The sequence below is a fragment of the Battus philenor genome, unplaced genomic scaffold (assembly GCF_028537555.1).
Source record: "Battus philenor isolate CCGP_79_NKW_IND1 unplaced genomic scaffold, ilBatPhil1.0.hap1 SCAF_6, whole genome shotgun sequence".
Classification (NCBI taxonomy): domain Eukaryota; kingdom Metazoa; phylum Arthropoda; class Insecta; order Lepidoptera; family Papilionidae; genus Battus; species Battus philenor.
This window is the reverse complement of record NW_027181726.1, coordinates 10,978,462-10,990,612: the sequence shown is the minus strand read 5'-3', so window position 1 is coordinate 10,990,612 and position 12,151 is coordinate 10,978,462. Positions and strand designations below refer to the sequence as shown.

Here is a 12,151-nt window from a genome sequence, read left to right as displayed (position 1 = left end):
TGTTTTATTTTGTTGTTGTTATTTATGGAAGCTTAATATTAATGTTCTATTGGTAGACATACTTGATTTATTTATAGCGTTAAGTTATTTATCACTTTTACCTGCACGATATTCTTTGTGTTAGACAAGGTCTAGAATTACATCTAAGTTCATGATATTACTGATATTTCCATTGATTTTGATACAGTGTTCTAGCAAAGTAAGAAATGTATGGAAATTAAAACTTTTAGTTTATTCTGGTTTATAAAATGAACTGATTGTTTAGTGACTTATATCATTCTAAGTTAATTATAAGACAAAAGTAATCTTGAACGCTGACTTTGTGTTCCTTTAACTTTAATTGTTATGTAACTTGGTTCCTCATAATATTTAGACCTGCAGTAGCGACTCATGTTTATGTCAAGTGCATTTTTATTGGATGTGTTTTTTGTACATAGTGTAAATAATGAATTATTAGATATTTTGTTTTATAATGTGATAGACTTTTCACATTGTAGTCTGTAAATAAATGAGAATGAATTAGATTTTGTGTTTCTTTCTTACAGAGTTTATCCAGAGTTTATTTTTCATTACTATTAAAATGCAACCCAAGCTTGCAACTATATCAGTAACTGAACATTATTTTTTATAAGAAGACAAAATAACTACAAAATTAATCATTTAAACCAAAAACTGTTTGTCATTTACAAAAAATATCATAATAATCAAATATCATATAATTTATATTAATATCAATTAAGTGCAAGCAGTTTTTAAATTAGTAGTTGACTATTTTGAAATGAATTCAATGAATTACCTTGTAATATTTAATTTCAACTCAAAAAAAGTCGTATTAAATAAATATACTAGGGCTTCGGTTATAGGAGAAGAAATTTTAAAAGAGTAAATGAATAGCTCATTTATTAGAAAAACTTTTTTACCATAACCCCATTAAAAGTAATCACTCTGAAAAACACTTCTATTGCAATGTAGCAAGTCAATCAAATTGCTGCAAGTACTCTTTAAGAACAGATAGTAAACAATATTTAATTGTAGTAAATTGAATACATAGTTATCTGAATTTTGTTAAAAAAATTTCTAACGTATTGTCATTATTATTGATAATACCAATGAGTTTTGAATAGAGTGCACCATACATTACATGACAGTGAATGAGCTATATGTTCATTAATTAAAAGCTTTTACACCTATAACCAATCACACTGTATATTATTTGCCGAACAGTGTATATAGCTCTCGCAATTGAATCTTTGTAAGCAAGTGAAAGGGACTAACGATTCAACAAGTGCAAAGAAATTTAAAGATGTATTTACACCATCATTTTTTGAAAAGGTACACGAATAACATTTTCTGCTGAAGTGTTCCAGAGAATCACAATTTTTTGGTTTACTATCAGTTTAGGTGTATTACATTATAGATACTAAAAAAAATAGAATTTTCAATCGTTGTTATCATATTATACACCATGGCTTTAATTTTTTGTTCTATAACCTTATACGATTAATTAGACGTCAACAAGAATAATGTAAATAGAAACAACATAATGGCTAAAAGACTTATCTGCGCTGACAACAAGAACAACACAAGCTAACATCTAGCCTTCATTTATAAATTTCCTTACCTAGTCATTATCAAAAATATTAAGTGAGGCAATTCCTTGCATCAATATTATCTTCAGAGCATGGTTTAGTATCACGTATGTGAAATAGGTGGCGCCTAAATATTTTAATGCTTCGTTAAAAACAAATACATACGAAAGATTACACATCACAGAAAATTTTGAAGGTTCTGCGCATTCATGAACTAAATCGTTAATTCGACTATGCGATAGAAGTATAATGCTGTGTAAAAGTATTGTTTGTGTTGATAAATATATATTTAATGACAACACTAGATCTGTCAACTAACAAATCAATTTGCGCGTCGCATATCTGTTGACTGCGCTGCAGACGCCGTCCACGAAAGTTGTTTAGCAAGCGATCTCGCGATCGATCCTGTTACGGTGTAGGCAGTAAGTTGAAATCCAATGTTCCCCTTTAACTTTATCGAATAACAAATCGTGCGATGGAGTGGTCAAAAGATAAAACTCTAAAATTAATCGAGCTGTTGCAAGTGAATGCTAGTCTCTGGAATCCGTCGTTGTGTGACACTCGTAGAGATAAACAGAAAAGAAAAGAGGAATTACGAGCTATTGCCGATATATTAGGAATATCAATACCCGATACAACTAAAAAGATTCAGCATTTGCGGACTCAATATAACAGAGAATCGGCAAGAGAAGCGCGCGCCAATGCAGAGGACCCCAACGATAGATATATCAGTAATTGGTACGCCTTCGAATATCTCCATTTCATGAAAGATTCAAACAAACCTTACAGAGTTCTTCAGTCTTCAGTAAGTTTGTGTTTATTTATTGTGGAACTAGCCTTTATCCAGTATTTAGCACAGATTTATTGCCATGTTTTCTATTAAATTCTTAATCTTGATTATTACTTTGTAATTAAAGGTGAAAACAATGATTTTATTTTTGCTTGTTTTTAGGAAGAACACACAGAAATAAATAGCAATTTAACCAATACCAATGAAACTGTATCAACTGATTGTAAACTTTTTAATTTATCTCCACCACATAAAGTACCCAGAACAGATATTGTACTACCTGTGAAATCAGAACTGGTGTACCCATCGTCACCAAGAAATAGAGATGAGTTTTCTGTGTTTGGTGAATACATTGCTAATGAGTTAAGGTCATTGAAAGGTGAGAAGAATTTGCTTGTTGCAAAGAAAAAAATTCAGGATGTTATATTTGAAGTAAAAATGGGAATAATGAGTGAGGGAAGAGTAGAACAGGGGTCCACATGCACCGTATATACCCCTGCAAGTCAAGCAACATCTTTACATTCAGGGAAGCTGTATACTACACCTGTAATGAGTACTCCTCCAACAACAGGCATTAATGAAATAATTATAAATGGAGCTTGCCACTACTCGAATTTCAAAGTTGACAATCAATAGCAATGCAATCCACTTCCCAATGGAGAAGTGGATAAAAATGAAGGATACTCTATTAGAAATTAATTAAAGCAACTTACTTTTATCAAGTAAATGCTTAAGTGAAATACTCTTAAACTATAAGTGTACATGTAAATGCATAAGAATATCTTGCAAAAAAATAATGAAGGACCAAATTTTTTTGATTCTTTCATTTACATAAGGTTTTATTTCTATTTGTGATCATGTAATTTTAATATTTTTTATTGGATTGTTCATTCATAATGTACAATGGTTTATTGTTTTGCACATTTTTGTGCCATTATATTTCTAAGTAAAACAGGAATAATTTGCTGTTTTCTACATGTACCTTTGAGATTTTTGTTATCTAGTCATAATCTATAAATTTAAGTAAAACCAGATTTTTGTATTATGTTGATGTTAAATTCTTCATTAATTTTTCCTTTATCAGGTCAACATTATTACATACATAACTAGTAAGTAATGAAATGAATCATTTCTAAAAAAAAAACTAAAATATTTTATTGTCTGCAATGTCATCATGTATATTTCACAGTGCAGTCTTACATTTTGCTCACAAAGGTTTAGTACTCTATTTCATAAAGATTACAGTAAATTTCATTCTTATTTTTAACAATATTTTTATATATCAAAATCCGGTCTTCTACAGGTACTCATGATCAATGGCTAATAAAAAGAATTACACTAGTCAAAGTCAAAGAACTTTCTTTAGATGTTTCCCATATGGCAAAAGTAGAAAGTCACTGATCAATTTTAAGACAGGCACTCCATAATTTAAAAAAACAAAACCAATCATTAATTTATAGAGAAAGTTTCCTTCCATATACAAATTTATGAAAAATAAAAGTAAGCTCCACAGAATTCTCATGAGTGCAATTATCACTATTAATCAATACATATATATTAAATACAAATCCATTAACATAACACAAAAATGGTTAAAAAATAAATTATTTTGAGGCTTCTACATGACAAAAACAATAATGTACTTCAATTAAATAACCGTAAGTAAAATAAATATTTTGACAAAAAAGATGTCTGTTGTTTTAAATGAATAATGATTTTGTTATAAAGTTGAATAATTGATCTCAGGATAAATTTGTATTTTAGTCAGCAATACGTTTTTAGTATTTAATAGTTAAAATATTGTTAAGTTCTTTTTTTCAATAGTTTTAATTAAGCTATATTTTTATAATAAGAATAAATTCTTCTGACTTAAATTTAGTTTTCATTATTTTATTACACCGTAAAGATAAAAAATGAACAAGGCTTTACTCATTGCTGATAATTTTAACCTTCCCAAAATTAGTTGCCTAGAAGCTTTTGAAAGAAAATTTTACACACTAGTATTTGTAGTAGTATCAAGTAATACATCTGTAAACTAATATGTGCACAATAATATTTAGTGGTAAAGATAGGCCTAAAAGTACCAGGATACTTTTAGCAGAAGAAATGACATACACATTATAAAGCAAAAGTCAATATTTTTTAAATAATAAGAACATCATTTAATTATCGATATGCTTGAATAACTATGACAACAGTAAAGATTTTATCTAAACGTTTTACGATAAATAACACACCATAAATAACAATGTTCATCTATATATAATACTACATTTTTAATTAGCTGCAATTGGCACATTTAAAAAATTAAATATCTAAAATATTGGCTGAAAATTGTTTTAAACAACTTAAAACGTTAATTCTACATATTTTTGTTAAGCATGCCTGGTGGAAAAATTACCTTCTGGCAAAAGAAAGTATCGTTATATAAACTGTGATTATGTGTTATATACATCTAACATTACTTTATATAATTATTGAAGAATGTCTCGTACTATTCCACCTTGTCTAATGAAAAAAGACTTAAATTACCTTAAAATTTTATAATACGAGTGGAAGAAAAATTACAAATAAAACGATTTATCATTAATAATTTATAAATTAAGTATTTTAAGTTATTAGCTATTATAAGAATATATGCTTACCATATCCAAACTGTAATTTTTTATGATGATAAATAATTTTTATTTCTTTAATTAAAAATTATACTATAAACAATGTTCAGCTGGGTTTTTAAATTTATTTATTTTAATACTGTCGTCAACATTAAATAGTAATTATTTAATGTAATTGGTAAATGTTGATTAACAGAGAGTTTCATATTTTTGAACGCAACTTATACCCTAATTGACAATTCGTGTTATTTATTGGCGCTATGATAACGAAGTTTTAAATTTATTATAATTAAATAATGAGTATTACCTGGCAATTACTTTGTATTCTGTGTATAACATGTATTATATATATTGTTAAAAGTGAGGTTCTAGAGCATAATAAGACCCATTACGTATCAAAGAAATTTTCGCCCAACTGGAAAGATTTAGATACAAGAGTACTGCCCCGATGGTACGATGAAGCGAAAATTGGAATTTTCCTGCACTGGGGGGTTTATTCAGTACCCGGCTTCTCCTCTGAGTGGTTTTGGATTAATTGGAGTAGTAAGTATATGAAGAATTTTCAATATATATACCACTAGGATTTTGGATATTGATAAAATATTCACAATTGAAAAACTTTCTTAAATTTTTAGAAGGGAATAAAAATATAAAAAAATTTATGGCGCGGCATTACCCACCAGGATTTACTTACCAAGATTTTGCGCCCATGTTTAAAGGTGAATTTTTCGACGCAAGTAAATGGGCGGAATTGTTTCATAAATCTGGTGCAAGGTAACTGCATTCAATTATTTTTTTACGTATGATTTACCTATTCCATTGTTTTGTATTTTAAAATTTGTTTTTTTATAAATTTATTGTAACACTAAAAAATAACTATTGAAAAGATAAAAAAATATGTAATGAGATGCATTATTCTATATCTTTCTCTACTATGTAAGCCTAGTTATAATCAACTTCTTTTATTTTAAATTGCCTAAAGAAACTATTGGTTCTATGTGATGTACACAACTATTTCCATTTCATGTCATACTGAAATAATGAAATAATTTTGGTTTCTCCCAGATATGTCATTCTTACCAGTAAGCATCATGATGGCTTTGCTCTATACCCATCACATCGCTCCTTCAGTTGGAACTCATGTGAAGTTGGTCTTAAACAGGATATAGTGGGATTATTATCTAAGGCTGTTAGACATGTGGGATTAAAATTTGGTGTTTATCACTCCCTATTTGAATGGTTTAATCCTATTTACATGGAGGATAAGAGAAATAATTTCTCTACAAAATATTATACTGAGACTAAGTTATGGCCAGATCTAGTGCAACTAATTATTGATTACAAGCCATCTGTCCTGTGGGCAGACGGTGACTGGGAGGCACATGATGCATACTGGAAGTCGACAGACTTCTTAGCCTGGCTCTACAATGAGAGCCCAGTGAAGGATGAAATTGTGGTAAATGATCGATGGGGGATTGGGATTCCTTGCAAGCATGGAGATTTCTACAATTGTGCAGATCGCTATAACCCAGGTAATTAAATTCATAGTATTTATTGTGAAATAATTATGCAAAGTAAAATTAAGCCAAAATAACAATATACTTATTTTTCCATTTTTATTGAATTTTATTTTGAATTGTAAGAATTTTACATTGCGAAGAACATTCTCAAACAACTTTTGCACTTAGAAAATAAGTTATGGATTCAAATTTAACTTCACACTTTTAATGGTAGTGATCTGGATTTGATGATTCTTCAGATTATATTGTTATGTGAATATTCTTGGTGAACTAAAATGAATTTTCAAATTAGTGTACCTATTTCTATTTTGTTCACAAAGTACACTATTCATTCAAAACTATTTTACAGGGCGATCACTTGAAATTGTCTTTTTCGTATTATTTTCTAATTACAAGGTTAAATGTGACAAAATTTAATACTAATGTTAATTAATGCACTTTAGATATAAATATTTGTAACATTGTCTAAAATTGCAATAGTTTACCTTGTAAAGTATCAGATTCAATGATGATGATAGAAATGAATTTTCAATGCCTCAGTCATACCCTGGCTGCAAAACATTTGAGTTATCAGAAACATAATAATAAAATAAATTGCATTATGTTCCATTGTTAATTAGTTATATTTCTAGACACATATTAATAAGCGCAAGTCACACATTGGAATTTCTTTCGAATATATTGGTAAGTTAGTAAGTAGTTTTATTATGTACATAAAAAAAAATATTTATCCAAAGGTAAACTTCAACTTCACAAGTGGGAGAATGCTTTTACGATAGACAAAAAGTCTTGGGGATTTCGGAAGACGATGGCCTTTAATGATACACTAACTATGAAGGAAATTCTTTACCAAGTTGTATCCACTGTAAGTTGTGGCGGTAAGGGTTAATATTCATATTTTCGTGACAATTTGAAACATTTTGCTTAAAATTTTCATTGTAGTTCGTTTGCGTTAAGAATCCAACGTGTAATCATTGTCCGTCGGCCAAACAAAGCCCCGTAACCAATCAAATCGTTCGTAGTAAACGCGTTCGAAAGTATGCTTTCTTGTGGTCTATATAAGATTGACTTTCTATCATTATGATTCGTTGAATTCTTAACGCGAACGGACTGTTTCAAGTGCAACAAACATTGAGATGTTAAGATGAATAAAACTTATACATTTTACACCATAAGGCAAGTAACTACAAATAGATTTGAACATGTTTTAGGCAATGTATTAATAAATGTTGGGCCAACGCCATATGGGACAATACCGTTGATATTCCAAGAAAGGCTCATAAGTCTTGGAGAATGGCTTAGACTGAACGGTGAGGCCATATATGGTTCATCCCCGTGGTTGCATCAGAATGACAGAAATAATTCGAATGTGTGGTACACTTGCACAAAGGACGTCAGATATCCAACTACGAAAGCAGACTCGGAAAAAATAATACTGAATATATTTGCGATTTTCATTGTCTGGCCCAAGGAAAATAAACTATCGTTAAATGATATAACCAGTTACATAGAAAAGGATTCATATAAAATTGAATTGTTAGGCAATGAAGGTGTTTTGAACGTAAGTAATGCCATAACTCACATTATTATTGCATATATGTACTCGGGCTTTTTTCTTTGGAATTTGTGTCTTAAGGTCTCTAATTATTTATGTTACTGATAAATATGTGATATATATAATATAATTTATGTTTATTTTATGACACTAGCTTAGAATTAATTATATTTTTTTGACCTGAATCAATATATATATATATATATATATTTATATATATAAATTAGTATTTTTGACTGTGAAATTCTTGCAGTGGGATATTAAAGATGGTGTAACCAACGTGAGGCTGCCAGACAAGGCGATTGTTCTATCGAAATATGCTTGGGTTTTGAAATTCACTCCTGAATAAAATGTATTCAGTTATTGTGTACGCCATGAGAAGACAAAAAAGATGAGAGAAGCTAGAACCTAATTAAGCTTATGCATAATGGAGTCGTCCAACTTAAAAGACGCAGCTTAGAGAATTCCAAAGTCGCTCTGAAATGAAAATAACCTGAAACAAACACTGAAGTATTTTCTCTGAATTGATTTCCAAGCGTTTATTACTATTTCAAAATCGTTTCCACCGTAGGATTATTTACGAGTTTTTATTTGTTAAATTTAAAATTTATTATTTGATATTACAATGTGAGTTTATTGTAAAACCGTCTAGCACAATTACGCAGCTATTTTTCCTTTATTTGTTAAAATTTATATCACTCTTATCATCTTACCATAATTTTTTCTTTAAGAATATTTTCTTAACAGATTCTGGCCATCACATCATTATAAATCTTTAGGTTATTCACGTTAATCAAGAATTAGTCAATAACATTATATAAATATAAGTTTATAACAATAATAAAGTTTTATCCAGTAATTACTTTAAATATATACCCCTCATAAATATTTTTGTCCAATGACTTCAAAAAACACTAAGATTTCGTGATTGTATTTATAATAAAACCAGAATTCATTGTAATTTATTTCACAGTTAAGTGTTCTTTATTTATGCGTTAAGATTTATTTTGAAATATTATAACATGTTTGTTCTCATACATGAAGTGTTCGAACGATAAAATCAACACCTTCCTATCACATTGTAAAGTAACCACGCTTAATAAATAAAAAGATTTTCCTGTTTAGATGTAATGTACACATTAGAATTAAATAATTATAATAGATACAAAAAAAATTAAGATCAATAATAAAATTAAAAGAAAGAAGGGAGGGAAGAGGTGATATTTGAAAGGTTACAAGGTATGGAAGAGAATAAGAAGGACAACAGAGGAATGAATAAAAGATCGTAAGAAAGACAAAAGAGGAGCATGATGGAAATAAAAAAATTGTAAATAATGTCCCTGCTTACACATGGCAGAGCAGCACGAGAGAAAAAAATTAAAAAATGAAGATATTAACGAAAGTGTGTTAGAAAATTTGTAATAATTAGTTATATTTATTTCCATAAAACAAAACAAAAATTTAATAAGTAATTTTCCGTGCCATTAACTTGTATTACGGGCATCTAAAATACTCGATTATTCTATTTATTTATTCTGCCACAAAAGAATAGTTAACAATATGTAACAAAATTTTGGGGGAAAAGTTGAACATTGAGTACTTTAGAGTACGTGACATGATTTTTTATGACATCTAGTTGGAGCGGGTGTGGTGGTGTTTATGTGAAATAATATACAGTTTCTATTAAATAGGATGTATAAAATAATTTGTTCGATTAGACGGACTATGGAGACAGCTTCCATTTTTTACTAATAGATAAATTAAAAAAAAATGTTTTTAGCGCCTCTACCTGCGAACATGTTTTTTGTGATCCCTTTTCCTAATATAATTATTCAACTCACTAGTTCATAAACTAAATGCTTTTCCATTCCCTAGTGGAAATCTTTATTTTCATCGTGTAAAAATGTGTTTGACCCTGAATCTGAATATTTTAAATAAAATGTGAATTTTATGAAAACCAACACCTAAGAACTACGGGTTTGGTTGTTTGGCCTTGGGTACTATTGGCACCAGTAGTCCGCATATTGCGTGAGCAGTAGGTATTGGTCATTGGTGTCGGATCCATAGTCGCTATGTGGTTAACTCCAGACATCGGACTTGTACGTTTGTCTGGTTTGGTCTGTGACTCGGGTTTTGTCGTCGCGCGGAGTGAGTTGTCGACTTTTCTGGTCATGCGAACAGGTCGCATGGTGGTTGATTGCGCAATTAGGAGCGACCTTTAGCGGGAGCTTGCTGGCTGGCAATCGACAGGTTACCGCAGCTCAGGTACTTTCCTGCTCAGCGAGGGGTATATGGCAGATAATACCCACTGCATCCGGATACAGTTTAAGCTAGATCCCGTGATGGGAATCGCTAAGTGAGTGCGCCTACAACTCTGGTACTATATCTGGATAATATGGGGAGTGTGATTATCTGGCGTTTCGAGCGGGGGTTGAATCCTTAATGCGTTCTTGATAACGTACGGGAAGGGAGTGAGCCTTATAACTCCATCACCTACTTGGAGAAACAGTCCTTAACCCTTAATAACCTAGAGTTTCAATTTTGATAACAATCTTTTAAACCGAATGTTCAGCTCAACGTATAAAAACTAATAGTAATTAGTTTTTTTTAGGTTGGCTGTACGTATTTTACTGTTGTACAATATTATTTCCAACGAAATTAAAAAAAAAATCTATTTTTCCCTTCATCTAGACCAGTGATTCTCAACCCATGTGCCGCGGCACTTTTGTGTGCCGCGAGATTTTAAAAATGTGCCGCGAAAAATTTAAAATATATATAACACATATACAAAAAAAAATATTCAACGTAAATATTTATATATTGAACCAGCTAATTATATTTAATTTACAAAACGCTTTTCTTAATCCCTAATTATGATAAAGTCATGTTTATGTATTAAAAATTGTCTCAAGTCTACCACACTTGTCTTTTTCCAAATGAGCATGTTGTTTGTGTGATATTTTAAATTTACATGATTTTCCATTGTAATACTAATCTACCCTTTGTAAAATTAGAAAAGTATTTGATTCGTATCCTTATTAATTTGTTGGCATGTAGTTTCGATAAAAAAATAGGAGGTATATTGACTTTGCAATGCACGTATTCTTTGATTTACAATATCTAAGACTTTTCAGATTTTATTCCATTCGATGAATATTTCTGTAATTAAAAAAGTTTGCTGTTTATATCTAAAAAAATCCCGAGGTTTGCTGCTAAATTGTTTCACGAATACAATGGCAGCAATTATTTAAATAAAATTCGATTTTATGCATTAAAAATTGTATTTGTGTGAAAGTTATATAACTTCATAAGGGTTATATTTTTCATTTTCATAAATTACAAATGGTTACAGAATTTGTATATTTATAAATTTAAATTTATATATTCTTCGATTTTTTTGACAGTATTTTTTTTGTTTTTTTCAGACCCCTTAAAAATGGACAAATGGATAAAGAAAAAAAAGAATAATGATGATGATGATGCAAGTAACAATAATGATGACATATACGACCAAAGTAATGAGTGTTCCTCTGTTTTAAGTGAAAATAGTTCTATTTTAAAAAAGTATATAATTCCTAGAAAATATAACGACAATTTTTTAAGATTTGGATTCACCTCATCGTTAGAAAATAACATAGTAGTCCCAGAATGTATTATATGCAATTTAAAATTATCAAATAGTGCTATGGTTCCTAGCAAACTTCTTCGTCACTTGGTTACCAATCATCCCTCTTTATCAACCAAAGATAAGAACTATTTTAAAACGTATCTTTCAACAAAAGTAAAACAAGGAAAAAATTTTAAAAAACAATTTTGTGTGTCCGAAAAAGCTCAGTTTGCTTCTTATGAAATCGCGGAATTGATCGCAGTAAAATTGAAGCCCCATAATTTAGCAGAAGAAATTATATTACCTGCTTGCCGTAAAATAGTCAAAACGATGATTGGTGAATCAGCCGATGTTGAAATTTCCAAAATACCCCTTTCTAATGACACTATACATCGCAGGATAAAAGATCTATCAGAAAATATCGAGCAGAATACTACAAAAAATCTTCAAAATTCCTTTTTTGCAATACAAATAG

The 12,151-nt window shown here is 29.8% G+C and overlaps 2 protein-coding genes across 2 annotated transcripts; both read left to right on the top strand.

The window, feature by feature from the left end:
• The first annotated feature begins 1,939 nt into the window (after window positions 1-1,939).
• LOC137930495 (uncharacterized) lies at window positions 1,940-3,349 on the top strand. The gene is made up of 2 exons (XM_068773760.1): window positions 1,940-2,394; window positions 2,542-3,349. The coding sequence occupies exons 1-2, from the start codon at window positions 2,065-2,067 to the stop codon at window positions 3,013-3,015; spliced, it is 804 nt and encodes a 267-aa protein (XP_068629861.1). The 5' UTR covers window positions 1,940-2,064; the 3' UTR covers window positions 3,016-3,349.
• Window positions 3,350-5,455: 2,106 nt separating this feature from the next.
• LOC137930435 (putative alpha-L-fucosidase) lies at window positions 5,456-8,642 on the top strand. The gene is made up of 6 exons (XM_068773684.1): window positions 5,456-5,537; window positions 5,630-5,768; window positions 6,060-6,526; window positions 7,252-7,392; window positions 7,726-8,075; window positions 8,323-8,642. Exons 2-6 carry the CDS (start codon window positions 5,656-5,658, stop codon window positions 8,416-8,418), a joined length of 1,167 nt encoding a protein of 388 aa, XP_068629785.1. The 5' UTR covers window positions 5,456-5,537; window positions 5,630-5,655; the 3' UTR covers window positions 8,419-8,642.
• Window positions 8,643-12,151: the final 3,509 nt, after the last annotated feature.

Bases quoted from the DNA above. Each gene is read 5' to 3' on its own strand.
- LOC137930495 (XM_068773760.1), top strand. From the start codon at position 2,065: ATGGAGTGGTCAAAAGATAAAACTCTAAAATTAATCGAGCTGTTGCAA. The intron at 2,395-2,541 runs GTAAGTTTGTGT...GCTTGTTTTTAG, and splicing joins ACAGAGTTCTTCAGTCTTCA to GAAGAACACACAGAAATAAA.
- LOC137930435 (XM_068773684.1), top strand. From the start codon at position 5,656: ATGGCGCGGCATTACCCACCAGGATTTACTTACCAAGATTTTGCGCCC. The intron at 7,393-7,725 runs GTAAGGGTTAAT...AACATGTTTTAG, and splicing joins ATCCACTGTAAGTTGTGGCG to GCAATGTATTAATAAATGTT. The intron at 8,076-8,322 runs GTAAGTAATGCC...AAATTCTTGCAG, and splicing joins GCAATGAAGGTGTTTTGAAC to TGGGATATTAAAGATGGTGT.